This window comes from Callorhinus ursinus, unplaced genomic scaffold (genome assembly GCF_003265705.2).
Source record: "Callorhinus ursinus isolate GAN/ISIS: 27379988/994484 unplaced genomic scaffold, GSC_fseal_2.0 scaffold12, whole genome shotgun sequence".
NCBI classification, from domain to species: Eukaryota; Metazoa; Chordata; class Mammalia; order Carnivora; family Otariidae; genus Callorhinus; species Callorhinus ursinus.
In genome coordinates, this window is record NW_027397074.1 from 68235008 (window position 1) to 68262618 (window position 27611).

Consider the following 27611-nt stretch of genomic DNA (forward strand, 5'->3'; position numbering starts at 1 on the left):
CCCGGGGGCTTCTTAAACCCCCCGCCCCGGCCCTGCCCGCACTTCCCGAGCACCGCTCCGCCCCCAGAGGGAGAGAGAGAAAGAGAGAGAGGGAGAGCGCGCGGCCGAGGAGCCAAGGAGGCCCGCCGAGTCCCGCCAGCCAGGGCGCGAGAGAAGTTGCTAGCAGCGCAGCGCAGAGCGCCGAGTCCCGCGGTCGCGCCCCGACAGCGCCCCGACAGCGCCCTAGCCCGAGCCCAGCCCGAGCCCAGCGTCAGCCCAGCAGGCAGCGCAGCCCCCGCCCCAGCCCCGCGCCAACATGATGAACAACAGCGGCTACTCGGAGGCCGCGGGCCTCGGCCTGGGCGACGAGGTGGACGACATGCCGTCCACGGAGAAGGACCTAGCGGAGGACGCGCCGTGGAAGAAGATCCAGCAGAACACGTTCACGCGCTGGTGCAACGAGCACCTCAAGTGCGTGGGCAAGCGCCTGACCGACCTGCAGCGCGACCTCAGCGACGGGCTGCGCCTCATCGCGCTGCTTGAGGTGCTCAGCCAGAAGCGCATGTACCGCAAGTTCCACCCGCGCCCCAACTTCCGCCAGATGAAGCTGGAGAACGTGTCCGTGGCCCTCGAGTTCCTCGAGCGCGAGCACATCAAGCTTGTGTCCATCGGTCAGTGCGGGCAAGCAGGGCGTAGGCACTGCGGGGAGGGGGCCGTGCCCTGAGAATGGGCCGGCCCGTGGGGGCGGCGGACACAGGTGGTGGGTGGGGGCGGGGAGCTGAGATCGGGCAGAGGGCGACCCCCTGGTACAGGGAGAGGCCCCTGGCCCCGGCTTTCCCCGTCCATCGACGCAGACCACACGGGCACTGCCTTGCACACCGGTCTGTCCCTATAGCGGCGTCTGGGGGGCGTCCGGGGGAGTCCAGACCTTGCCGTTCCTAAGTCCTCCAGCTCAGCCTTCCCGCACACACTCCCATCAGCCCGACTCGACTCATTGTCCCCTTCCTTGCCATCAGGCCGTCCCAGCTCATGCTTGAGAAGATAGGGTCAGTGCGCATTACTGATTCCTGGGGGGGTGTCTACTCCCTAAACAAAGCAAATAGCTTCTTTTCCTCTCAGCACCTCCACAAGGGGAGGACTGGGCTGAAGGCAGGTCCCAACCACTGCCCATCCAAGGGCTGGAGGCAGAGGGAGAGCTGGTGGCCAGGCAGGCATGGGGCTGGGGCCCTCCACAGGCATGTGCACAGCAGCTGGGTTCTGGCCCCTGGGCCAGGGCAGGCAGGGCCCAGCCTCAGAAACCTAAAAAGGCACTGAGCGAGTGCAGAGAATCTTAACCCCTGCCTATCCACCTCCTGTTTCAGCCTGCCTGGGAGGGTGCTCCCCCAAGTCCATGCCAGGCCCCAGCCCACCCCCTCGGCCCGGATTGGCTGCAGCTAACAGTCTGGGTTGAGGGGAGGGAGGAGAAGGCCTGTAGAAGGGAGGAAGTCATTGAGTGTAACCAGATTTGGAAGGTGTATCAGTGCTGGTGGGGGTGGGGAGGCACTCCGGGCTTCGGGGAGCTGAGGGTGGGCTCTGAGTGGCCAGAGGCTGCTCCTTCCCTCCCAGCCCTGCAGTGCTCCCTGCTGGCTAGGGGCCTGAGGAAGACCCCCTACCCCTGAGCTTTTAAGAGTCTTGCTGTGATTTACATGAAAGGGCCCCTTGGGGTGCACCCCAGGGCCCCAGGAGAGGAGTTTCACGCAGGGTCAGGTGCCTTCCCCCACCAGGCTACCCCAGGGCCTATTCTAGATAATTGAATGTCTGTCCACCCCCACTTTCCCTCAGGGCATCTCCAGGCCTCCTGAATTAGCAGCTGAAGTCAGTCTGGGGCCCTTTGCCCTGTCCAGTCCCTTCTCTAGGCCTTACCCCTCCTGCCCCAATACTGCCCCCCCACCCCACCCGCTCTGGCCTGGAAATAGCCCTGCCTCCGTGACACAGCAGATGTCTCTGAGCTTTCCAGAAGGACAAGCCTGAGGACGGGGTGGGGGAGGGGGCCCTGGTGTTTGTAGTAGGGCTGAGGGCTACATGAGTGTGTGTGTGTGTGTGTGTGTGTGTGCGCGCGTGCGTGTGCGCGTGTTGGGGATGGTCTGAGGGTGTGTGGGGGAAGTCAGAGACGAGTCAGTTCTGGGGCTGTCATCCCCCTTTTGCATGCTGGGATTTGACGTACAGGACTGACTGTCCCAGGTGGGGTCTCAAGGGGAGGGCCTGGGGCCTCACCAGGACTTTATAGGAAACTGCTCAGCCCTCCCCTCCCTTCCCCACTGCGGGGGTGGCCGGCCCCTCTCCAGGCCTCATCCTTCCTGAGCACACCTCTCCCCTCCCCTGTGGCGGTGCCTGGCTCAGGGCCCCTTGGCTCAACTGTGGAGGGGCCGGCTCAGAGTAGAGGGGGAAGAAGCAAAACATGGTTTGGGGGCGGGAGGGACGCTCCTCGTTCCTGGTTCCCGGTTCCCGCTGAGAGGACAGGGAACTGTTCCCCATTTGGGCCAAGTGGCTCCCTCGCGCTGATGAGATAAGCTGTCAGCAATTCGGGGCGGGCCTGAGGCTGAGGGGGGAGGGGAGGGGGCGCCGGCAGCAGGGAGATGTGAAGGGATTCCCCACCAGGGGTGGCCTTCTGCTTCCTCTCATTCCCTCTGGCCCACGTAGCGGTGGGAAGGGACTGTGGGGTGGGGGGCTCCTCTGGGCGTTGTCCCAGGACTGAAATGGAGCATCTGGGCACCTGGGAGGGGGTCAGAAGGACTCCCCACTTCCCTTTCTAGGAGTGGGGTGGGAGCTGGGAGCTGAGGAGTCCACCTGAGGAAGGGGTGCTCAGCCTGGGTTGACGAGCTGTGTGCCCTTATCCCAACACCCCGACCCAGCCCCCACCACCCCCTCAGCCCCTCCAAACAAAGAGGCCTAATGAGGCAGCTCTGTGCTGCAGCTGTTCCCCAGTTGCTCTTCCTTCTAGAGCCAACAGCTGAGGGAGGGGCGGGAGGGGGCAGCAGCTGGCCAGCACCTCCCTGGCCCAGACCCTCTCTCCTCCCCCTCCACTTGAGGCCTGGGGTGGCCTCAGGGACCGCTGTCAGGCTCCTCCCACCCCTTTGGGGGTGTCCCCCAGCTGGAGAAGAAGTGGTGACTCCGGGGTGTGAGGGAGGACGCCTGACGCCTAGCTTGATTGGAGCGACTCTCTTCTGCCTGGCCTGGGGGTGGGGGAGGGTAGGGAGAGGAAGGTCATTGCTCCAGAGCTGGGCTCTAGGCCCCTCTCCTGCCCCAGGCCACGGTGGACCACTTGCTGCTTGGCCCAGGGCCAGTTACTGGGGAGAAATTTCCCCCTGAAGCAAATATGAATGACACCCCCTTCCACCCCAGCAAACTCAGGGCCTCCCTGCCAGGAATCGGGCCCCAGTTTGCAAGAAGCACTCCTGGGTGTGTGCGCACTGGCTTTGGAGGCTGTTGGGTGGTGAGAGGCGGCAGGGCACTGGGTGTCAAGACTGTGTAAGTCTTGTGGACCGTGTGTTTTGAGAGAGCGCCCTGGAGCGCCCTGGAGCACCGGGAGGCTGGGAGTGAGTGTGTCATGGAATCTGAAAGCTGCCAAACCATTGTGCTGCAGCCGAGCCAGGGGGGAGAGGGGGCGGGCTGGGGAGCTGCCGGGGAAGGAAGGATGAATCAGTGAAAGGGTGGGGGAGCCAAGGGGGCTAGAGCTGGAGGCCAGAGGGATGCAGAGGCTGAGATTCTGCCTCCCGGGGCGGGGGTGGGGGGGAGCTGGTGGGGGTGGGGTGGGGGGGTTGCTGGACTAATGCAGGCCTTTGGTCTCCTAACTCCTTTCTCCTAAGATCTAGAGGAGGAGGAAAAGATGTGTAAAGGGGGGTGCCTCCAGACCCCACCCTCTCCTATCTCTCAGGCAACACCAGTAAACAAGGCTGAGTCCCCCAGCCCCCCCCAACCCCTAAAAGTGGTGTTCAGGGAAGCTGACGGATTTCAGTCCTGCGTTGTCTTTTACAAATAAGCTGGTTTGCAAAGATCTATATTCTAGTCCACCTCAGCTCCTGGATATTTCTCTCTGGCTGTGGAAGGAGAACTAGGTCCCCCAAATCCTGGGGAGCTGGTGCTGGTATTCCCCAAAGGAGGGGATGGGTGGGGAGTCTGCGCTTCCAAGACTTGAGTCCACATGGGTGACATTCTCCCTGACTCATGTGAAATCCCACTGGCCCCAGCATTTGAAAGCATGATTTTCAAGCCTTTACCCAAAGTCTGCACTGTACCCACCCCTCCTTCCAGAACTTTGTTCCAAAAGCCTTTTATGGTGTTCAGAGGAGAATTTGGCTGGAACCAGGTTAGTTCTATTCCTCTCCAAATTCAGTTTTTAAAATATTCATCCATTCAACCAGTACTTATTGAGACCCTACTAACTTCTAGACTCAGCAGAGAGAAATAGTGTCTAGTGTGAAAGAAGCCAGACAAAAAGAGTGCGTACTATAGGATTCCATTTGTATAAAACTCTAGAAAATGCAAACTAATCCGTAGTAACCAAGGGCAGACCAGTTGTTGCCTGGGAAGGGGGGACAAGGAGGGGCAGATGCAAAGAAATTTGGGGAGAGATGGATATGTTTATGACGTGGCGATGGTGTTACAGGCACATACTTATCCAGTTGTATACTCGAATACGTGCAATTTCTTGGATGTCAGGCATACCTTAATAAAACTGTTAAAAAATGAAACAAAACAGCTTCTGCCCCCAAGAGGCTTACAATCCCGGATAATTGCCCAGATGCCTGTAGCCTGATGGAGGTCCACGCATGCGCCATTCCACAGGTGAAAGTACCTTTTGCGGGAGAAGCAGCCTCATTCCCCAGGGAGGGACCCAAAAGTGTTAGGCTTCTCGGTCCGGCCTCGTGGGAGGGTGAGAATTTGGTAGGCAGAGAACGGGGCAGGTTCCAGAATCGGGAGTTCTGACCACCCCCCACCGCCCCCACCCTCCCCCGTAGCTCTAGCCGCAGTTCCGGGAGCTGAGCTGGGGAGGGCAGCCCCCTTGCTGAGCCCAGCTTGTCCTGTCTGCTCTGCAGACAGCAAGGCCATCGTGGACGGGAACCTGAAGCTGATCCTGGGTCTGATCTGGACGCTGATCCTGCACTACTCCATCTCCATGCCCATGTGGGAAGATGAGGACGACGAAGATGCCCGCAAGCAGACACCCAAACAGCGTCTGCTCGGCTGGATCCAGAACAAGGTGCCGCAGCTGCCCATCACCAACTTCAACCGCGACTGGCAGGACGGCAAGGCTCTGGGCGCCCTGGTGGACAACTGTGCCCCTGGTGAGTGGGCCAGTGGGCCCATCCTGGAGGCCTCCGCTGGTGGTACTGAGGCCTGTGGTTGTCAGAATGCACATCTCAGGGCTGGGGGAGTCGGAGCACGGCGGGGGGGGGGGGGGGGGGGGGGGGGGGGGTTGCCCCCTGCTCCAGCCAAGAATCGAGAATCATTGCTGGCGTCAGGCCCTGCCTGCTGGGTGTGCCAGATCCTGCAGCTGCAGCAAAAGGTTCAGAATTCCTCATTCTACAGGCAAGGACACTGAGGTCCAGAAAGGGCCAGTGACTTGTCCAAGATCACACAGCTTATTTGTGACAGAACGGAACTAGAGCCCAAGGCCTCAGCTTCCTGCTCCAGGGGCTTCCTACTTTACCACAGGGGTACAATTTCTGCTGAGCTGAGAAACAGAAATGTGGTAGGACTTGTAGCCAGAAGGCCGGGAGCTAGACCCTGAGAAGGTTCTTCTTTGGGAGGCCCTGGGAGAGGTTTGAGGAGGGGCTGAGGCTGGTGTGGCACTGCCCAGTGGCCGGTGAACCAGCCCTGCCCTCTCTCACTGTAGGTTCCGGCCTAGTCAGGTGGGGGCAGCTCAGGGCCCACAAGGAGACTGAGGCATCACAGACTAGTGCCCTGCCCCATAGGCGGCTCCCTCTCTGACCATCACCCCCCCAAGAAGAGAGGTTGTCTTCTCACTTGGGTGGATCAGCTCTGCTCCCAGCCCCTTGGGAGAATCCTCTCCCAGCCTAGGGTCAGCCGGGGAGCAGGGGGCGGGGGGCGGGGGGCGGGGGCACGGCTGCCTGGGAAGCATTCCCAGCTGCTGAGCCATTGCCCACAGCTGGTGAGGCCGCCAGCAGTGAGCTCAGCTGTTCCGGCCGTCATGGATTCCAGCCTTTGAGCCGGCCCCCTCCCAACCCAGGAGCATCACCCCTTCTCCAGCTCTGGCCTGGACCAAGCACCCCCTAACCTCTGTGCCCCTTGACAGGAGTGATCTGGAGCTGCCTTAGCATTCTTCCTGTTAGGAGAGATGGGTTTTGGGTGGCCACAGAGGAGAACCCGTCCTCTGAAAACATGCCCTTAAGTGCCTCAGTTTCCCCAAGTGGTCAGTGAGGAAGGAGAGGGTGTCTTATGCCCTAAAGCTGATGTGGGAAGTGCTTGGAGCTTTAGGACTTGAGGGTGGCTGTGAGAAGACCTTCTGGGGGACAGGTCAGAGGCATGTGCAGGATGGGGCCTCTGACCTCCCCTGTGTACCCCTGGGGTAATGGGAATGAGGCAGGAGGGATTGGGGGGGGTGTCCTCACAGGGTCTGCGCTGGGGCTTGGGCAGGCAGGAGGCCGACTGGCAGGGCCGGTGCCAGGCTGCGTCAGCCAGGGCAGAAAGGACTCATTGTTGGTGTTAGGGAGGGCTGCTACGCCTCTCAACAGCGATGGGCACCCCAGCTGATGGGCCACAACGTAAGGGGTCAGCAGGAACCTGGCTGCTCAGGGGCCTAGAGTGGCGTGGCGGTGGGTGTGACTCTGTCAGATGAGCAAATGCTCTGCTTTCTGACTGGCAGCTTTCCCCTAATCATCGTCTCTCTCTGCCATCTCTCCAGGCCTCTGCCCTGACTGGGAGGCCTGGGACCCCAACCAGCCTGTGGAGAACGCCCGGGAGGCCATGCAGCAGGCGGACGACTGGCTCGGGGTGCCCCAGGTACACGAGCAAATGGGGTGGCGGGAGAAGAGAGGGGCAAGGGGACCCGGGATGGAGGTTGGGTCTATAAGGAGACCCAGTCAGGACGTGGGAAGGAAGTGGGGTTGCTAGATCGAGGGCACCCTGGAACTCCATTCCTCCCCGTGGCAGGTGATCGCCCCCGAGGAGATTGTGGACCCCAACGTGGATGAGCATTCTGTCATGACGTACCTGTCCCAGTTCCCCAAGGCCAAACTCAAACCTGGTGCCCCTGTCCGCTCCAAGCAGCTGAACCCCAAGAAGGCCATTGCCTATGGGCCTGGTAGGTGTTGAGCCCCTGACCGTCTTCCCTGTGTGGCTGGGTACATCCTAGGATGGAGATCCCTAAGTACCCCGGCTCTGCCTTCTGTCCCCCAGGCATCGAGCCCCACGGCAACACCGTGCTGCAGCCCGCCCACTTCACCGTGCAGACGGTGGATGCCGGCATGGGCGAGGTGCTGGTCTACATCGAGGACCCCGAGGGCCACACTGAGGAGGTATGGAGAGCCTCTGGGGACGAGAGGGGTTGGCCTGGGCTTGGAGCCAGAGACCCACAGGCTAACAACAGGGATGGCTGGGAGATGGCCACTAGAGCTCACTGCATGCTGGGGGCTGGGGGGGTGGGGCATCACTGTGGGGGCTGCCAGGCACTGTGGGGTCAGGAGGGGCTGCGGCCACTGTGACTTCCTGTCTTTTTCCTTCCCAATAGGCCAAGGTGGTTCCCAACAACGACAAGAACCGCACCTATGCGGTCTCCTATGTGCCGAAGGTTGCTGGGCTGCACAAGGTATCTCCCTGCAGACCTTCCCCATTCCAGTCACATGCTTAGCTCTGGCCGAGTGGACCCCGCTCTCAGCTCGCACCCCCACCCCACCCCAGCACACCACCTCTCCCCATCCTTGGCTCTGCTCTGCCCATCCATCCCCTCTCAGAACTGCTTTCCCCGAGAAACTAACACTTACCCCTGACCCCAGGTGACCGTGCTCTTTGCTGGCCAGAACATTGAACGCAGCCCCTTTGAGGTGAACGTGGGCATGGCCCTGGGGGATGCCAACAAGGTGTCAGCCCGTGGCCCTGGCCTGGAGCCTGTGGGCAACGTGGCCAACAAACCCACCTACTTTGACATCTACACGGCGGGTAAGGATAGGCCCCAGGTGGGTGGCAGCCCATGACCGCATGGGGTGACATGGATGGGGGCCTGGGACAGAGGGGTGGGTGGGCCCAGAGCGGGGGAGCCCACAGTGGCTGTGTGTGTCCGGAGCAGGGGTGCTCATGGCCTTTGTGCATGGCAGGGGCCGGGACTGGTGATGTTGCCGTGGTGATCGTGGACCCACAGGGCCGGCGGGACACAGTGGAGGTGGCCCTGGAGGACAAGGGTGACAGCACGTTCCGATGCACATACAGGCCTGTGATGGAGGGGCCCCACACGGTGCATGTGGCCTTCGCTGGTGCCCCCATCACCCGCAGCCCCTTCCCTGTCCATGTGGCAGAAGGTAAAGGCCCTTCATCCCCACAGTCACCCTCACTGAGGCCAGGACACAGAATCACCCCCAAATTCTCGGTCTGAGGGTTTATGGGAATCAAAGGAGCAAATCCAGGGGTGGAACGGGAGTCAGCTGAAGCTTTAAAATAGGTAGAGTAGCCATGGAGGGGAGTGGGAGAGCTCTGGAGAGACCTCATCCTGATCATCTCTCCACACACTACCGCCGGGGAGGGTCAGGAGACCACAGTAAAGCATATCAGACAGGGGCCACCTTGGGAGGGTCGCAGGGGCATATGTGATGAGCACCCACACCCCAGGCCTCAGGTGGTGTCTCCTGCCACTCGGTTCTCTCCCTGCTGCTCGGAGTCCTCGGTGCCCATCCTCCACAGGCCAAGAAGGTGGTGCCACATCAGTAGTATCCGGGGGAGGCGGGGCCAGCATGGCCATAGCTGACTGGCCTCACCTGTGCTGTGTGGCAGGGCCCAGGCGGTGTGGAACTGCCCCTTTTCCGTGGCATTCTGTGGCAGGCCCCAGGTTCCGTGCCATTGCCTGCGTCCCGTGGTAGGCCTGGAGTACATGTCATTGCCGGTTTTGTGGCCCGCCCATTGGGTTTGGTGCCATTTGGTGTGTTCCGTGGCAGGCTGAGATCGCCATTCTTTGGCCAATGTTGAGCAGCGAGGTCTGGGTTCATTGCCACGGTGGCATTCTGCGGCCGGCTGATTTCCCTGCCTTGCCTGCAGTCCATGGCGGGCTTCATGTTACGTTTGATCTGTGGCCTTGCTTAGTGTGTTGTGGCACGACTTAGTCCTAAAGCTGCTGTGGTGGGTCTGACTGAGGAGGATTAGGTGGTTCTAGGTGGGTGCCTTGGGGTGGTTTGGGGCCCTCCCCTATCTCCCTTTGCCTCCCTCTCTGCCTAGGCTCTGCTCACCTGTGCTGTGTGCCATTGTCCCAGGCGACCCTGACTCTGAGAAGCCCAGCAGGAAGGGTTTCTTGTAGCCAGCTCCCCGTCCAGCATGGCTCCCAAGGGCCCCAGTAGTGTCAGGGGCTCCAGGGAGTGCTAGGGAGGGAGGATGGCATGAGGCCAGAGCTCGTGCCCGTGCAAGTCAGTGAGACTATGCCCAGCGAGGTGGGGCGAGGAGTGGTGAGGGGCTGAGGCTCTGTCTCAGCACCCCTAATCTTAGCACCCCTAATCTTCTCTCTCCAACCCCCAGCCTGTAACCCCAACGCCTGCCGCGCCTCTGGGCGGGGTCTGCAGCCCAAGGGTGTGCGTGTGAAAGAGGTGGCTGACTTCAAGGTGTTCACTAAGGGTGCCGGCAGTGGGGAGCTCAAGGTCACAGTCAAGGGGCCAAGTGAGTGCCAGGGCCCAGGAGTGGGAGAGCTGGGAGGAAATCTGGCCAGTGGGGCTGATTCCCTGAGGGCAGTGACGGCCAGCACCATGCTACCCCCCCCCCCCCGAGAGACTCCAAAGAGAAGCCGACTACAGGCACCATGGGGCCTTAGGCCCGTTGTCTCCCCTCTTGCTTCAGTTTCCCAACTGCCAGCCGGGAATGATCCTCTTCCCCTTACATGCTGCCCTGGCTGTCACGCGCAGGGATGGCATAAGGTCCCTGCCACTAGTAGCACGGCCCTCAGGCTGGGTCTGGGTCCCCAGGGCTCCTTGAGGGGATTGAGGGACTGTGACTCCCAGACTGCTGATCACACCCCCTTCTCTGACCCCCATCCCCTCAGAGGGCACAGAGGAGCCGGTGAAGGTGCGGGAGGCTGGGGATGGTGTGTTCGAGTGTGAGTACTACCCTGTGGTGCCCGGGAAGTACGTGGTGACCATCACATGGGGTGGCTATGCCATTCCCCGCAGGTAAGCCATGCACCCCGGGCCTTCCTGTGTGGGCCCTCACGGGGCGGGAGGAGGCAGAGGGGCTGCTGACACTCTGAGGGGCGGGAGAGTACATCTAGCAGAGTACTTCCTGGCGTGGACACCAGATCCCTCTTTGCCCAGCCCCTTTGAGGTACAGGTGAGCCCAGAGGCAGGAGCACAGAAGGTACGGGCCTGGGGTCCCGGCCTGAAAACGGGCCAGGTGGGCAAGTCAGCCGACTTTGTGGTGGAGGCCATTGGCACGGAGGTGGGGACGCTGGGTAAGTGGCCGGGTGGTAGCAGCTGGGGAGTGGTGCGATGGGAGGGGACGTGGGAAGTGACGGGGGCCAGGAGGTGGGAATGCGGGGTAGCATGAGACCTAGTGGGACATCGGGGCAACTGAGGGGGTGATGGGAGCGTCCAAGCTGCCTCTCGCACCCTCTGATCTTCCCTACCTCGCACACAGGCTTCTCCATTGAGGGGCCCTCTCAGGCCAAGATCGAGTGTGATGACAAGGGCGATGGCTCCTGCGATGTGAGGTACTGGCCCACAGAGCCCGGGGAGTATGCCGTGCATGTCATCTGTGACGACGAAGACATCCGAGACTCGCCCTTCATTGCCCACATCCAGCCGGCTGCACCCGACTGTTTCCCAGACAAGGTGCGGTCCGGCACCTGCACGCCGGGCCCAGGATGGGGGACGGGGGGGCCCTCCTCCAGTCCCTGACCTAGCCCTCCGCTCCTCCCCCTGCACAGGTCAAGGCCTTTGGGCCCGGCCTGGAGCCCACTGGCTGCATCGTGGACAAGCCTGCGGAGTTCACCATCGATGCCCGTGCCGCCGGCAAGGGAGACCTGAATCTGTATGCCCAGGTGGGGCCCTGCCCAGTCCTGCCACCCCCATTGCCCTGGGCAGGAACCCTGGGAGGGTGGGGGCAGGTGAGAGGCAGAGCGAATTGTAACATCACAGGACTGACTCATGGATCCAGAAGAACTATGGGAAACTTAAAATTTTGTGTTTTCTGGTGATAATCTTAACATATTTTACCAAAGGTATATGTTGTTACGCTAATAATTTTTCACCTGAAAGATGGTTTGATTCAGACATTGGCTTCCCAAATCAGTTTTTCAAACTGGTGTCTACTAACCTCTAAATTAATGAATGCATTCTTGGGTCCAAGAGGATGATTTTTTTCTTTAAAATGTTCACTGTTCAACGTTAGAAGCCCACGCTTCTTTTTAGCCCAGCCTCTCCCCCACTAACACCTCTCAGCTGCCTAGGCTGGGAGGCCAGGCCACCCAGATGGTTTCGAGCCAGATCTCTAGGCTCCCAGGGTGTGCTGTGACCCCGGGCTCTTTTGGCCTGAGGTCGGAGGTGGTGGGCAAGGAGGGCCACCTGAGTCCAGCAGAGGGCGCCAGTGCTCTGAGGAGGTGGGCGCGCTCTAAGGTTTTGCTTGGTGATCCCACAGGACGCTGATGGCTGTCCTGTCAACATCACGGTCATCCCGAATGGCGACGGCACCTTCCGCTGCTCCTACGTGCCCACCAAACCCATTAAACACACCATCATTGTCTCCTGGGGAGGTGTCAACGTGCCCAAGAGCCCCTTCCGGGTGCGTCGTCCTATCCTGCCCCTGGCTGCTGGGGTCCCAGAGGGAGGGTGGAGCCCTGCACAGGACATGTTGGTTGTCCCTCGGCCCTTGTCACCACTTCCCACCTCACCATCTACAAAGGCTAAGACTGGTCCTACTAAGGCTGGGGCTGGCAGTGCTGGGGAAGGGGGCCTTGTGGGAGGGGCACTGTGCTGAGCATTGACCCCCCCCCCCACAGGTAAACGTGGGAGAAGGCAGTCACCCTCAGCGGGTGAAGGTGTATGGCCCAGGCGTGGAGAAGACGGGCCTCAAGGCCAATGAGCCCACCTACTTCACGGTGGACTGCAGCGAGGCTGGGCAAGGTGCTCCTGGCTGTGGCTGGGGGGCGGGGGTGGCCTGGGGTGGGGTCCAGGGCAGGGTCTGGGGGTGAGGTCTGGGTTGGTGGGACTCCTGCTCTGGCTAGATCCTATTTCTGGGCAGATTTCGAGTGGGACTAATTAAGTGGGGGAGGCGGTCGAGACCCCACTCATGGCCTTGTGCCTGCCTCCCCTCAGGTGATGTGAGTATTGGCATCAAGTGTGCCCCTGGCGTCGTGGGCCCTGCAGAAGCTGACATCGACTTCGACATCATCAAAAATGACAATGACACCTTCACAGTCAAGTACACGCCCCCAGGAGCTGGCTGCTACACCATTATGGTGCTGTTTGCCAACCAGGTACCCCAACTTGGCTTTTGGCAGTCACTGGTAGCCTGCACCCTCCAAGTCTAACTGACATGCTGTCATTTGGAGACAAGTTCGCAGCCATCGATCGAGCACTTCTTGTGTGCAGGCAGTGCGCCGCAGAAGGCACAAAGGGCGGCGGGCTCTCTCAGAAGCTGCCCTTGCCTACCCTCACCAAGGCTTTCTTCCATCCAGGAGATCCCTGCCAGCCCCTTCCATATTAAGGTGGACCCATCCCATGATGCCAGCAAGGTCAAGGCTGAGGGCCCTGGGCTGAACCGTACAGGTAGGTGTCTGGGCAGGGGCCGGGCCAGGCTGGAGTTGGGGCTGGGCGTCCGCCAGGCCCTCACCGCCATCTCGGCTGGGCCCCCCAGGTGTGGAGGTTGGGAAGCCCACTCACTTCACGGTGCTGACCAAGGGAGCCGGCAAGGCCAAGCTGGATGTGCACTTCGCTGGGGCCGCCAAGGGCGAGGCTGTGCGGGACTTTGAAATCATTGACAACCATGACTACTCCTACACTGTCAAGTACACGGCCGTCCAGCAGGTGTGTCCCACCCCCTCCCCGCCTCACCTGTCCTGGCTGACAGGGTCCTGCATCTCCTTCCTCCAGTCTCCTAGGGCCTCTTCTGAGTATCGGCCCCTTTCCTGCCACCCCTCCTCTCTGGCCATGTCCCTCGGAGCCTCAGGTCCACCTCGGCCATGGGCGTGTTGCCAGGCTGTGTCTAAGCCACCCAGTTCCGACCTCCTCTTGTACCCAACAGGGCAACATGGCAGTGACAGTGACCTATGGTGGGGACCCTGTCCCTAAGAGCCCCTTTGTGGTGAATGTGGCGCCCCCGTTGGACCTGAGCAAAGTCAAAGTTCAAGGCCTGAACAGCAGTAAGTGGGGCAGGAGCTGACCTGGAAGTGACGGGTATCGTCCGGTGGGCCGGAGCCTCTGTTCATTGCGCCCCTTGCCCTCTCCGCAGAGGTGGCCGTGGGGCAAGAACAGGCGTTCTCCGTGAACACACGTGGGGCTGGCGGTCAGGGCCAGCTGGACGTGCGGATGACCTCACCCTCCCGCCGACCCATCCCTTGCAAGTTGGAGCCCGGGGGTGGGGCCGAAACCCAGGCCGTGCGCTACATGCCCCCCGAGGAGGGACCCTACAAGGTGGACATCACCTACGATGGTCACCCAGTGCCTGGCAGCCCCTTTGCTGTGGAGGGTGTCCTGCCCCCTGACCCGTCCAAGGTGAGGGAGCTGGGATTTGGGGGTTTACAGGGAAGATGGAGGAGTCACAGGGCCAGAGGCCAGAGGGCCCACGTTTCTGGAGTGAGTGCGGTCAAGGACTCAAGGCCAAGTGATTCCCTGTCCTGGGACCTGCCTTTGAGACAGCTTAGTTATTAAGAGCGTGGCCTTTGATCGTACCTGGATTTGAATTCCAGGTTTGATCTGTCTGCCTCCACTTCCTCATCTGGAATTGTTATAATCAGGACTCAGTCTGTAGTAGCTGCTACATTAAAAGGTGCTTAGCTGGGGGGCGGGGGACGGGGAGCCATGAAGACCAAGCATGGGAGGGGCCAGATGTGAGGAACCCATATCCCTGCTCTTCTCCCTAGGTCTGTGCTTATGGCCCTGGTCTCAAGGGTGGACTGGTAGGCACCCCAGCACCCTTCTCCATTGACACCAAGGGGGCTGGCACAGGTGGCCTGGGGCTGACGGTGGAGGGCCCCTGCGAGGCCAAGATCGAGTGCCAGGACAATGGTGATGGTTCATGTGCTGTCAGCTACCTGCCCACGGAGCCGGGCGAGTACACCATCAACATCCTATTTGCCGAAGCCCACATCCCTGGCTCACCCTTCAAGGCCGCCATCCGGCCTGTGTTCGACCCGAGCAAGGTGCGGGCCAGTGGGCCGGGCCTGGAGCGCGGCCAGGTTGGCGAGGCAGCCACCTTCACTGTGGACTGCTCCGAGGCGGGTGAGGCTGAGCTCACCATCGAGATCCTGTCGGACGCCGGCGTGAAGGCCGAGGTGCTGATCCACAACAATGCCGACGGCACCTACCACATCACCTACAGCCCTGCCTTTCCGGGCACTTACACCATTACCATCAAGTATGGCGGGCACCCTGTCCCCAAATTCCCTACCCGTGTCCACGTGCAGCCTGCTGTTGACACCAGTGGAATCAAGGTGTCGGGGCCCGGGGTGGAGCCTCATGGTGAGTGAGAGGAGACAGGGAGCCATCAGCAGGAGGGAGGGAAGCAGGGCTGAGGGCTTAGGGGTGGCCAAGGCCGGGTAAACGGAGGGTTTGGGGCAGCCTTGGAGTCCTTAGGGCTCAGATACCCCAGAGAAGGAACCAAGGACCAGGGGCTGGGCATGGAGCTTTGCCTCTCTGCTCACGTGGCAAAACTGTGTCTGCTGATATGCATCTTTCTGGGGAGATCCTAGCTTTCTCAGATCACGTCCCTGACCTGAAAAAGCTACGGACCCTACTGGAGCGAGTACAGAGGGAAAGCTTTGGGGCAGAGGGTCAGGAGACCGTTCAGCTTGGTTCAGTAAATGTGAGTGGCCACCTGCTGGGGGCCAGCCACTGGCTAGGCATGGGTGGGGGAAGGTACAGGGAGACAGAAGACCCAGACCCGCCCTTGAGGCTGAGGGGAACAGAATATCACAGGATGGTGATGGGAACAAAGCAGGGGCAGTGGGAGATGGGCCTGGAGTGCACAGGGGTGCAGAGGGGGGCTGGGCTCAGGCTGGGAAGGAGCAGGTAGGTAGGAGGAACAGCCTGGGAGTTGGGGAGGGTGGAGGCATGAGTGACTATGGGAAAGCCGCCCTTGACCCACACTGAGTGTTCCTCTCCTGGGACCCAGGTGTTCTGCGTGAGGTGACCACTGAGTTCACTGTGGATGCAAGATCCCTAACAGCCACGGGTGGGAACCATGTGACCGCGCGTGTGCTCAACCCCTCGGGTGCTAAGACGGACACCTATGTGACGGACAACGGGGACGGCACCTACCGAGTGCAGTACACAGCCTATGAGGAGGGTGAGGGCCCGGGCTGAGTGGGGGAGGGCGGGGGTCTGATCACTGCACTCAGTGTGGCCGCGGTGGTGGGGGCCGCGCGCGCCCTGACTCGCTCTGTGCGGCCGGCTTCCAGGCGTGCATCTGGTGGAGGTGCTGTACGATGAGGTAGCTGTGCCCAAGAGCCCCTTCAGAGTGGGCGTGGCTGAGGGCTGTGACCCCACCCGCGTGCGGGCCTTCGGGCCAGGCCTGGAGGGTGGCTTGGTCAACAAGGCCAACCACTTCACCGTGGAGACCAGGTATCCTCCCCCTTTCCTAATCTGGACACTGAGGCTGTGGCCCCCCCTGACCCCCCCTGACCCCAGCCCCTCGCCCTTCTCCTTTGCCCTTCTGTGTGTGCCTCATCCCATCTCCTCTCAAGGGTGACCAGGAGCAAACCTCCCCCAGTGTTTCAGATCAACCCCCGTAGCTCGTCCCTCCTCCGCTGGGCCCCTGGCAGCCTACCCTCCTCCCCCCGCCCACCCCATGCAGGCGCTCTTCCCTCTCCCCACTCTGCTGTCACTAGCAGAGCTGATGAGGGTGTCACCTTGCAGGGGAGCTGGCACTGGAGGCCTAGGCCTAGCCATCGAGGGCCCCTCGGAAGCCAAGATGTCCTGCAAGGACAACAAAGACGGCAGCTGTACCGTGGAGTACATCCCTTTCACAGCCGGAGACTACGACGTCAACATCACCTTTGGGGGTCGGCCCATCCCAGGTGCGTGGTGGTGCGTGCAGAGGATGGCCGGCGGCTCGGGGAGGCAGCTGCGGATGCTGGAGTCGCGGCTGAGAGGCAGGGCGGGGCTTGCTGTTGACCCCACAGCCCCTCTGGTTCATTCCGCCGGGCCCAGAGCTGGCATCCTGGCCCCTTGCCTGGAGCGCCAGACCTCCTGGACCCGGTGCTCAGACACCGTCCGTGCGACTGGCTCAGCGCTGGTGGCCTCACGCCTTCTCGCTCTGTCTGCAAAGCAGGCCCTGCTCCCCGCAGGGCTGGGCTGCTCGTGCGGGTCCCGCCTTCCGTGACTGCAGTGCTCAGGCATGCTGAAATTGGACATTTTCCCCCCACCTTTTCTAATTTCACACGGTCAAAAGTGGATTTTACTATTTTTTAAAAGATTTTCTTTATTCATTTGAGACAGAGAGATACAGAGAGAGAGAACATGAGCAGGGGAGAAGGAGAAGGAGACTTCCCGCTGAGCCGGGAGCCTGACATGGGGCTCGATCCCAGGACCTGGAGATCATGACCTGAGCCGAAGGCAGATGCTTAACCATCTGAGCTACCTAGGCGCTCCAAAAGTGGATTTTTTTTTTAAATCACTTTTCAGCATTTTATTTAGGAAGGACTTCTTCCAGGCCTGTGGCTCAACACATGAGGTCTGCCCAGCCTCGGTCTACCGCCAAGTTTATCTGTCCCCGTTTACAATTTCTTAGCAAGTTCTTAAGCATTTGCGCAAGTTGGTCTGGCCTCCCTGGGGCATTTCAGAGGCAGGGAAGACCTCCTTCTACCGGCTTCCTCAGTGTCCGAGATCTTCCCTGGCAGGTGGGTAGGGGCTGATGTCCATCTCCTTGCAGGGAGCCCATTCCGGGTGCCGGTGAAGGATGTGGTGGACCCTGGGAAGGTGAAGTGCTCGGGGCCAGGGCTGGGGGCCGGTGTCAGGGCCCGGGTGCCCCAGACCTTCACAGTGGACTGCAGCCAAGCCGGCCGAGCCCCGCTGCATGTGGCCGTGCTGGGCCCCACAGGTACAGAATGTCTGGGGTAGGGTGGAAGGAGGGGCAGGAGGACGGGGCCCCAGGACGCTCTGCTGACCCTGCCCCCCTTGCCCAGGTGTGGCTGAGCCCGTGGAGGTGCTAGACAACGGAGGTGGCACCCACACTGTCCACTACACCCCAGCCACCGATGGGCCCTACACGGTAGCCGTCAAGTATGCCGACCAGGAGGTGCCACGCAGGTGAGAACTACTTGGGGGCTCCCACACTGTGGCCGAACTGTGGGGCGCTCCTCCCAGGGCCACACCTGCAGGCCCCTGGGGGTGCCCCTTCCACCTGTCTGGGCCTCATCTGGTCTCGGTCTCAGCCACCCCAGCCTGCTCGTCCTTGGGGCTCCCTGCCTGTCGCCACAGAGAGGCAGCACAGCTCCAGGGGCTCTCCTTGGGCTGGGCTCTCCCCCCACGTAGCTGCTCAGTTAGTGCCTTGGGAAAAGGCAGGTGGGGGCAGGGGGAGAAGGCAGCCTCCCGCACCCTCCTCTTTAAACCAACCGCAGCATCTTCTTGGGGAATGCAGAAATGCTCAGGCTCCATCCCCAGCGTCCTCTAGTAACCCTCCCACAAAACTCAGGATGTGGTCTGTTTCCTCCTCCCTGCCCCACAGAATCCTCCCTCCTCATGTCTGTGGGGAGGGCTCCCCCCACCCCGAGACCCCAGCCAACTGTCCATTCTTTCTGCCCCTCAAGCCCCTTCAAGATCAAGGTGCTTCCTGCCCACGATGCCAGCAAGGTGCGGGCCAGTGGCCCCGGCCTCAACGCCTCTGGCATCCCAGCCAGCCTGCCCGTGGAGTTCACCATTGACGCCCGGGATGCTGGTGAGGGTTTGCTCACCGTCCAGATCCTGGTGAGTCCATGCGCAGCCCATCTCCCTGGTCAGGCTTTGGGCACAGGCAGGCCCTGACCTCTGCATCTCTCCCAGGACCCCGAGGGAAAGCCCAAGAAGGCCAACATCCGAGACAATGGGGATGGCACATACACCGTGTCCTACCTGCCAGACATGAGTGGCCGGTACACCATCACCATCAAGTATGGTGGCGACGAGATCCCCTACTCGCCCTTCCGCATCCATGCCCTGCCCACCGGGGATGCCAGCAAGTGTCTTGTCACAGGTGGGTGCACACCCCACATCCTCTGCCCCTGCTCGCCGTCGAGTCCCCCTCACAGCTCTTCCAGATCCCTGGCCCAGTCCCTAGGGGACTGCCGGTCAGAGAGCCCCCCCCGACCTGCCCGTATCCCTCATCCCCTTCGGCTCCCCACGGCTGTGTGGCCTCACACTCTTCTCTGTTTCCAGTGTCCATTGGAGGCCATGGCCTGGGTGAGTGCCCTTTCTCTTCTTGCTGTGGGCTGAGGTGGTGAGGGCAGCTGGGAATGGAGAGGGACTGGGCACAGCCACCCCCCACCCCAAAACCCTCAACCTGGCTCTTCTGGGTGGCAGGTGCCTGCCTAGGACCCCGCATCCAGATCGGGGAGGAGACCGTGATCACGGTGGATGCCAAGGCGGCAGGCAAGGGCAAGGTGACATGCACAGTGTCCACGCCGGACGGGGCGGAGCTCGACGTGGACGTGGTTGAGAACCACGACGGTACCTTTGACATCTACTATACAGCGCCCGAGCCGGGCAAGTACGTCATCACGATCCGCTTTGGAGGCGAGCACATCCCCAACAGCCCCTTCCACGTGCTGGTAAGCTCCAGGGCCCTGGACAGTGGCTGGGAGGGAAGACAAGGCCCTTTTAGCAGCAGCAAGGAAGCCCAGAACCTGCCCCCATGTCTGATGGATTCCAGAGTCAAGCCTTTGGTTCCCCACAGCCTCCCAGCTTGGGAGTTGAGCACAGCCCTTGTTTCTGGCCTCTCCAGTGGTTGGTCAGGTCTCTTTGGAGAAGCTGGTCACGTAGTTCTCCAACCCTTGGGCCCACAGTCCCTAGACATCCCCCCAAGGTGGCCCTGTGGGGCGATGAAGCCCTCCAGAGGGTAAAGCTCGCGAGATATCCATCCCGCCCCAAGGGCAGCCCAAGACTTCAGGTCCCCGGGCCATTCTCGGAGTCAGCTCCTGAGCACTCGGACTGGCGTGAACTGGCCTGCCACAGCCCGTGCTCTCCGTGCCTTGTCCCCCAGGCATGTGACCCCATGGCCCACGTGGAGGAGCCCTCTGATGGGCTGCAGCTGCACCGGCCCAGCACCTACCCCACGCACTGGGTACTGCCGCCTCCCATGGGGGCCGCGCCTCTCTCTCCTGCTCCTTCATTTCTTCCTTCTAGTCCTCCGTGGCCAGGGCTGGGGCGTGGTTTGGGGCCGTCTTGGGGAGCAGGCAGGCATGAGGCTGGGCAGATGGGTCCCCGGGCTGAGCACGGCACCTCTTCTCTTGCAGTTGCCACGCCTCTCCTGCCACCCTGGTTTCACCATTAACCATCCTGTTCTCTCCTCACTTTCTCGGACTTCCGTTGGGACTCAGGCCAAGCTCCCCAGACCTCTCCCAGCCAATGACTGTTCCTCTCCCCTGCCACAGGCCACAGAAGAGCCAGTGGTGCCCGCAGAGCCAATGGAGTCCATGCTGAGGCCCTTCAACCTGGTCATCCCGTTCACCGTGCAGAAAGGGGAACTCACGGGTACGGTCCTGGGGCCCTGAGGTGGGGGGGGGGAGGAGGGACAGCCTCTTCCAGGCCCAGAGAGGGGAAGCGAGCTACCCAGGGTCACACAGCCAAGGTGGGCAGAACTGGAACTCAGACTCAAGCCTTCTCTGCCCCAGTGCAGCCTTCGGCTTGCCGCTCCGGCTGTCTCACGGGGCCTGGGGCAGCAGGAGAGGGGTGGGCCGTGCGAGGAAAAAACAGGGTCCCCTACATCACTGTGCTACCCCGCAGGGGAGGTACGGATGCCTTCCGGGAAAACGGCCCGGCCCAACATCACTGACAACAAGGACGGCACCATCACAGTGAGGTACGCGCCCACTGAGAAAGGCCTGCACCAGATGGGGATCAAGTACGACGGCAACCACATCCCTGGTAAGTCGGGGCCGGGCTCCGAGGAGACCACCGTGGCTTCGTTCTTGCCTGCCTTCTTTCAACAAATACTCATGGGGCACCGGCCGTACGCAGACACCGTGCCAGCCCCTGGGGAGGCAGACTTCCATCAGGCAGGTCCCATGACAGACAGGGAGGCTGCAGGAACGTACCGGGAGCCCTGCTGACACAGGCCCTTCTGTCTGTCTCCTTCAGGCAGCCCCCTGCAGTTCTACGTGGACGCCATCAATAGCCGCCACGTCAGTGCCTACGGGCCAGGCCTGAGCCATGGCATGGTCAACAAGCCGGCCACCTTCACCATCGTCACCAAGGACGCTGGAGAAGGTGCGGGGAGCTGGAGGCAGAGGGCTGGGCTCGGAGGAGGGCAGGACCTCTGATCTCAGCCCCCTCCCCCCCCAGGAGGTCTGTCCCTGGCCGTGGAGGGCCCGTCCAAGGCCGAGATCACCTGCAAGGACAACAAGGATGGTACCTGCACCGTGTCCTACCTGCCCACAGCGCCCGGGGACTACAGCATCATCGTGCGCTTTGATGACAAGCACATCCCCGGAAGCCCCTTCACAGCCAAGATCACAGGTGGGGGCGGGGTGGGCCCATGAGCCTACAGGACAAGCCCCAGCGCGAGCCGGGTGGGCGAGCCCAGCAGGTCCGAGTAACCCTGGGGCGTTAGGGTACGCACCCCTCCGGGTGAAAGGGGCCATCTTTGGATAAATACAAGGAACACGCCAGTCCCTAGAGCAGGTGAGGAGTATCCACCCACCCCCCATGCTTTCAAACACTTCATCTCATCTAGTCACTGAAGTAACTCTTGCGAAGTTAGGGTACCGATCATCTCTTTTGGTAGATCAGTAGGCCCAGAGAGGCTAAGCAACTTGATCAGAGCCACGTGGCGGGCAAGGGGTTGGTGCTGTCTGCTCGTCTAGTTGTTTTGGTTCCACGAAACCATGGGACTTGTAATTAAAATACACGGATTAGGGATTGAACCCATTCAGGCCTGAGGCACCCATGGGGCAGCTGGGGTACTGGGCCCATCTGTAATCTTTGGCAGCCAACATGTGACTAAAGGCCATGCTCTCTTGGGCCTTGGGCCTCTCTGCCCTTTGAGTGGTCCCAGCTGGCGAGTCCAGCGGGGTCTGCTTAGGAGGTCTTCTGAGCCCCACGAGGACATGGCCTGCCTGGAATCCTGTCTGACATGTCCAACTCCCCCACCAGGTGATGACTCGATGCGCACGTCACAGCTGAACGTGGGCACCTCCACGGACGTGTCACTGAAGATCACCGAGAGTGACCTGAGCCTGCTGACCGCCAGCATCCGTGCCCCCTCGGGCAATGAGGAGCCTTGCCTATTAAAGCGCCTGCCCAACCGCCACATCGGTGAGTGTGGGGCCATGGGGAGGGACCTCCGGAGGAGGGAGAAGGCCTGACAGGAGTCGGGAAGGGGGGGCTCTGCCAGGCGCAGGGCCCTGTGCCTGACCACCCCCTCTCCACAGGCATCTCCTTCACCCCCAAGGAAGTTGGGGAGCACGTGGTAAGCGTGCGTAAGAGCGGCAAGCATGTCACCAACAGCCCCTTCAAGATCCTGGTGGGGCCGTCTGAGATCGGGGACGCCAGCAAGGTGCGCGTCTGGGGCAAGGGCCTGTCCGAGGGACAAACCTTCCAGGTGGCGGAGTTCATCGTGGACACTCGCAATGCAGGTGCTTCTCGCCCCAGGGACCCCCACCCCCACTCCCCGTTTCAGCTGGTGCTTCTAAGGAGGACTTGAACTTTCCTGCGCAGGGCCTCTTGGTCATCTCCGCCTCCCTGAACTTCCTGGCCCAGTCTCTGTGGGGATTCACATTCTGGGGTCCATTTGGGGGGTAGTGCATGTTCCGTGTCACTTCTCTTCAAATTTAAGAGAAAGCCCAGCTGTCCTGAGTTTCTGACTCTCCCTCACTCGCTGGAACCCAAGAGGCCCACCTGAGGGACTTTTCCACACTGCCCCATCCCCGGCCCTCTGGCTCGGTGCCTGGCTCACCCCTCCTCCTGCAGAGCCTGCTGTCCTTGGTGGTTATTATAGATGTTGGGCACCTGTTCCAGACAGAGCCTGGAGCGTGGGGAGGGCACAGCAGAGTGGCAGGGCCTGAGGGGGAGGTGTCCTTGGTGTCCTGCCAGGTTACGGGGGCCTGGGGCTGAGTATTGAAGGCCCTAGCAAGGTGGACATTAACTGTGAGGACATGGAGGACGGCACGTGCAAAGTCACCTACTGCCCCACTGAGCCTGGCACCTACATCATCAACATCAAATTTGCTGACAAGCATGTGCCTGGTAAGCTTTGGGCCACAGCTGGGCAGGGAGAGGCTGCGAGGCTGGTGGTCTGAGTTGCCTGATCGCCCCCTCCCCTCCCAGGAAGCCCGTTCACTGTGAAGGTCACTGGCGAAGGTCGCATGAAGGAGAGCATCACCCGACGCAGACAGGCGCCCGCCATCGCCACCATTGGCAGCACGTGTGACCTCAACCTCAAGATCCCAGGTGTGACCCCGGAACGGCCTGGGCAGGGCTCTGGGGAGGCCGGTGGGCTTGGCCCACTCACCTCTGCCGCTCCGTGTTCCCACAGGGAACTGGTTCCAGATGGTGTCTGCCCAGGAGCGCCTGACGCGCACCTTCACACGCAGCAGCCACACGTACACCCGCACCGAGCGCACGGAGATCAGCAAGACGCGGGGCGGGGAGACCAAGCGCGAGGTGCGGGTGGAGGAGTCCACCCAGGTCGGTGGAGACCCCTTCCCCGCCGTCTTCGGGGACTTCCTGGGCCGGGAGCGCCTGGGCTCCTTCGGCAGCATCACGCGGCAGGAGGGTAAGCAATGGCTGCGCTGGGCCAGGGTCCTCACAGGGAAGCTGGGCCTTCCATCCCCTGGGGGCAGGACGGGGAGGCCATGGGCAGGGGGCTAGCTGCGGGTGTTCTGGGCAGAGGAAGAGGTTTTACTGAGGAGGGAGGGAAGGTCCAAGGCGGGGAGCAGCCTCAGTGTCACCCTGACACTCCCCACTCCCTGCAGGTGAGGCCAGCTCTCAGGACATGACCGCACAGGTGACCAGCCCGTCGGGCAAGATGGAAGCCGCAGAGATTGTTGAGGGAGAAGACAGCGCGTACAGCGTGCGCTTCGTGCCCCAGGAGATGGGGCCCCACACAGTCACGGTCAAGTACCGTGGCCAGCACGTGCCTGGCAGCCCCTTTCAGTTCACTGTGGGGCCACTGGGTGAAGGCGGTGCTCACAAAGTGAGGGCTGGAGGCACAGGACTGGAGCGGGGGGTGGCCGGCGTGCCAGGTGAGGGGCAGGGGCCAGGCGAGGGGGGGTGGAGGCAGGGCAGCCGGGGCGATGCGCCGTGGTGCTGAAGAGCTGTCTCTGCCCTGCTTCCCCGTCCCCAGCTGAGTTCAGCATTTGGACCCGAGAAGCAGGTGCCGGGGGCCTGTCCATTGCTGTGGAGGGTCCCAGCAAGGCGGAGATTGCATTTGAGGACCGAAAAGATGGCTCCTGTGGGGTCTCCTATGTTGTCCAGGAACCAGGTAGGGGTCCGTGATGGAGGGGGAGCCTGGGCCTGCCTGACCTGGGCCCCTGCTTGCTCTCTGCCCCATCTCCCTCCACCCCACACCCCTAGGGCTGTCTCTTTCCCTGACCCAAAGAGCCTGTCCAGGGATGAGGCGGGTGCGTGATGCCACCCCCACCATCTCCCATCCAGGGGCCTGTGTTGACCAGCCTTCCCTCCCCAGGTGACTATGAGGTCTCCATCAAGTTCAACGATGAGCACATACCAGACAGTCCCTTTGTGGTGCCTGTGGCCTCCCTCTCGGATGATGCTCGCCGCCTCACCGTCACCAGCCTCCAGGTACGTGCCCAGGGGTAGGCCCCTCTGTCGTCCTAAGACCCGGGCAGGAGTTGAAGGCAGGTCCATGGGTCCAAGGGTTTAGCAGTGACCTTGGAAGGGACAGTCAGCAGAAGTCCCCCTCCCTCCCAGTATCTGTACAGCAGGGGGTGCCACGCTTCACGCCCCAGGATCACCTTCACACACTCCCATCCCCAGCTGGCCTCCTTGTGCTTCTTCCAGTCCTTCCCATGGACCCACCTTCTCCAGGGAGCCCCCCCCCCACCCCCGGCCCCCAGGCCAGTCTAGGCCACACTCTTCCTTCCTCATCTGGGCCTCTGGCCTGCTTTATAGTGTGAGTCCTACCTCCTCAGCCGGGACAGGGTACATCGTCTCATCCCCCACTGTGCCCAGCACAGCTAGGTGGGCCCACCTCCCGGCAGGTGGATGCCAAGGCCACAGGCCCTGCCCCCCACCTCCCAGAGCCTTGTTGACTACCTCCCTGAGCTGGGCCAGGCAGGGGCTGGGAGCCTCCAGGCTAGGCAGGCAGTGAGAGCAGTGCTCCAGACCCTCCCAGGAGTCTGAGCACTCTGTGTGGCCTCTGCAGGAGACGGGGCTCAAGGTGAACCAGCCAGCGTCCTTTGCGGTGCAGCTGAATGGTGCTCGGGGCGTGATCGATGCTCGCGTGCACACGCCCTCGGGCGCGGTGGAGGAGTGCTACGTCTCTGAGCTGGACAGCGGTGAGCTGGCCCTGGCCTTGTCCACCCATGCCAGGCCCTGCTGGGGGACAGGGAGGGGAAGAACAAAGGCACTCACCAGCCCTCTGCCCCACAGACAAGCACACCATCCGCTTCATCCCCCACGAGAACGGCGTCCACTCTATTGATGTCAAGTTCAATGGTGCCCACATCCCTGGCAGTCCCTTCAAGATCCGTGTTGGGGAGCAGAGCCAGGCTGGGGATCCAGGCTTGGTGTCAGCTTATGGCCCTGGGCTTGAGGGAGGCACTACTGGTGAGTGTCTGGGGCTGGGGCAGAGGGTTGGATATTGGGGTGCTCAGCTTCTGGTCCTGTACCGCCCTGAGCTGGAGGGCTGAGTCCCTGCAGAGGTCAGCTGTGGGAGCCTGGGGCCCAGCCCAGCTCTGGGCCCCAAGCCCTTCCTGCCTACAGCCAATCCTTGCTACCTCCGACCCCCAGGCGTGTCATCGGAGTTCATCGTCAACACCCTGAACGCAGGCTCAGGGGCCTTGTCTGTCACCATCGATGGCCCCTCCAAGGTGCAGCTGGACTGTCGGGAGTGTCCTGAGGGTCATGTGGTCACTTATACTCCCATGGCCCCTGGCAACTACCTCATTGCTATCAAGTACGGTGGTCCCCAGCACATTGTGGGCAGCCCCTTCAAGGCCAAAGTCACAGGTGAGTGCCCTGGGTGGGGGGGCATCTCTCCAGTCCGGCCTGGATGACTGCAGTGGCCATTCACATTGGGTCACAGTCTGACCCCAAAACCATGGGCAACTTACCAGGAATAAGTGGGCCTGGCCGCACACGGCACACCATTCTGTGCAGCCACGGAGAATCATTTCTGAAAATCAAATCCTTCCTCTTTACTGTTGCCCATCACTTGATTAATCTTTTCCCTGCAGTGGCTCCCAAACTTTAGCTTAATTTTCTGCCCTCGTGGCTTCTAGGTTTCTTTCTAGAAAACAAAGCTCAGTAAATACTTAGCACGCTTTCCTTTTGGAAGCAGTGTGAAGGATTAGTTGGATACATGTTCTTTTTAAAGCAACTCTTACCCTCTGACTTGGGTTCCCAGACCAAGCCAGGGTGAGGGTTGGAGCCATCCGAGGCCCAGGACCTCAGGACAAGCGGGAGCTGGTGCACACAGCCAGGCTCGCTGGGAACGCCGGGTGTCACAGCAGGGGAAGGGACGTGGTCCCCGCTGTTAGGGGCTGTCAGTGCGGGGGCCCAGGGCCTGTGGCCTAGGGAAGGCAGGTCTCTCCCCCAGCTTGTGCTTATCCCGCTCTGTCCCTCAGGGCCCCGGCTGTCTGGAGGCCACAGCCTTCACGAAACATCCACGGTTCTGGTAGAGACCATGACCAAGTCATCCTCCAGCCGTGGCTCCAGCTACAGCTCCATCCCTAAGTTCTCCTCAGATGCCAGCAAGGTGGTGACACGGGGCCCGGGGCTGTCCCAGGCCTTTGTGGGCCAGAAGAACTCCTTCACCGTGGACTGCAGCAAAGCAGGCATGCTGAGGGAGGAGAGGGGTGGTTTCCTAGGGTGGGCAAGGGTACAGGGACACGGGGGCGGGGGATCCCGAGGGGCTGTGGGCCCCTGGGGTGACCCAGACGCTTCTGTCTCCTCTCCAGGCACCAACATGATGATGGTGGGCGTGCACGGGCCCAAGACCCCCTGTGAGGAGGTCTACGTGAAGCACATGGGGAACCGGGTATACAACGTCACCTACACCGTCAAGGAGAAAGGGGACTACATCCTCATTGTCAAGTGGGGCGACGAAAGTGTCCCTGGAAGCCCCTTCAAAGTCAATGTGCCCTGAATCCCAGAAGTGCCTCCCCCAGCCTCAGCCCCCACCTCCGGCCAGCCTGCGCACACGCACACACGCGCGCGCACACACAAATTCCACACCTAGATGCACACGCGCAGAATCAGACCGCAAACACCTGCCCTGGGGTGTGGGCCGGGCGGCTCAGCCTCCCCACCCTGCCATGCCCCCAGGGCTTGGGGGGCCTTACCTGTCTCAGGGCAGCGCTCCTCCTGGCCAATGTGACACGAGGGTGGGCTGGGGGTCGGGAGGGGGTCAGGGAAGCCCCAAGTTTTCTGGTGGGGCTGAGGCCAGTGGGGAAGCATGTGTTTGGGGGTGTCTGCGTGTGTGAGAGAGGTCACCCTCAAACCGCACTGCCGGCCAGACCACCTTGCTGCTAAGGACCGTGTCTGGCCCCTCTGGGGGCCACAACCCCAGAGCATTAAGGACTTGGAGGAGAAAGCACAATCGGAGGAGAAAACAGACCCAGACCCAGCGGCAGCGCTGGACGTGGCCTGGCCCCGGGCGATTTCTAGCTGCCCAGCCAGGCTTCCTGGAGGACTGCTTTCTCTCTCTCTCTCTTTTTTTTTTTTTTTTTTTTTTTTTTACGGTTGCACAGCTCTGCCCCGTGGGGGGCCTTTTTTACACACTGCGAGGCCCAGCTTTCTGGGGGGACTTTTGCACATATCATGTGGCTCTGCTGGGAGTCGCTTACGTGGAAAACTCCAAATAAAGTGCGGCCTGTCGCAGAGGCTTGGCTGCTGTCGTGCACGTGCTTTCTATGG

At 61.5% G+C, this 27611-nt stretch overlaps 1 protein-coding gene and 1 long non-coding RNA gene across 5 annotated transcripts; one reads left to right on the forward strand and one right to left on the reverse strand.

The window, feature by feature from the left end:
- On the forward strand, positions 1-26953 carry FLNC (filamin C). Of its 2 annotated transcripts, XM_025865552.2 has the most exons (48): positions 1-650; positions 5055-5303; positions 6884-6981; positions 7132-7282; positions 7378-7496; positions 7709-7786; positions 7974-8136; positions 8292-8492; positions 9694-9831; positions 10211-10337; positions 10479-10615; positions 10801-10994; positions 11090-11203; positions 11800-11943; positions 12161-12284; positions 12477-12637; positions 12839-12929; positions 13018-13187; positions 13405-13522; positions 13612-13874; positions 14243-14840; positions 15493-15666; positions 15779-15941; positions 16236-16396; positions 17251-17418; positions 17504-17627; positions 18128-18284; positions 18360-18549; positions 18732-18755; positions 18876-19123; positions 19555-19635; positions 19946-20045; positions 20298-20438; positions 20652-20780; positions 20856-21029; positions 21666-21827; positions 21944-22147; positions 22605-22757; positions 22839-22961; positions 23047-23286; positions 23486-23755; positions 23857-23994; positions 24199-24314; positions 24898-25030; positions 25125-25301; positions 25485-25703; positions 26321-26530; positions 26654-26953. In XM_025865552.2, exons 1-48 carry the CDS (start codon positions 296-298, stop codon positions 26839-26841), a joined length of 8160 nt encoding a protein of 2719 aa, XP_025721337.1. In that variant the 5' UTR covers positions 1-295; the 3' UTR covers positions 26842-26953. The 2 variants fall into 2 exon arrangements, with proteins under 2 accessions (XP_025721337.1, XP_025721338.1); XM_025865553.2 differs by lacking the exon at positions 19555-19635 and having other exon boundaries at positions 26654-26952.
- Positions 16980-26371, reverse strand: LOC141373903 (uncharacterized). 3 transcript variants are annotated; one of them, XR_012380321.1, is made up of 6 exons: positions 25808-26371; positions 25107-25244; positions 24241-24403; positions 19027-19149; positions 18272-18428; positions 16980-17289 (listed from the first exon to the last, which is right to left on the reverse strand). It is a non-coding gene; the product is annotated as an uncharacterized lncRNA (long non-coding RNA). The 3 variants fall into 3 exon arrangements; XR_012380322.1 differs by lacking the exons at positions 16980-17289; positions 18272-18428; positions 19027-19149 and adding an exon at positions 23727-23974; XR_012380323.1 differs by lacking the exons at positions 16980-17289; positions 24241-24403; positions 25107-25244; positions 25808-26371 and adding an exon at positions 19624-20058 and having other exon boundaries at positions 18234-18428.
- Positions 26954-27611: the final 658 nt, after the last annotated feature.

What these genes read in the sequence shown, in the direction of transcription:
- FLNC (XM_025865552.2), top strand. Translation starts at nt 296, where the DNA reads ATGATGAACAACAGCGGCTACTCGGAGGCCGCGGGCCTCGGCCTGGGC. An exon ending in AGGTTGCTGGGCTGCACAAG is followed by an intron (nt 7,787 to 7,973) that starts GTATCTCCCTGC and finishes CCCTGACCCCAG; the next exon opens with GTGACCGTGCTCTTTGCTGG. An exon ending in GACCAGGAGGTGCCACGCAG is followed by an intron (nt 17,628 to 18,127) that starts GTGAGAACTACT and finishes CTGCCCCTCAAG; the next exon opens with CCCCTTCAAGATCAAGGTGC.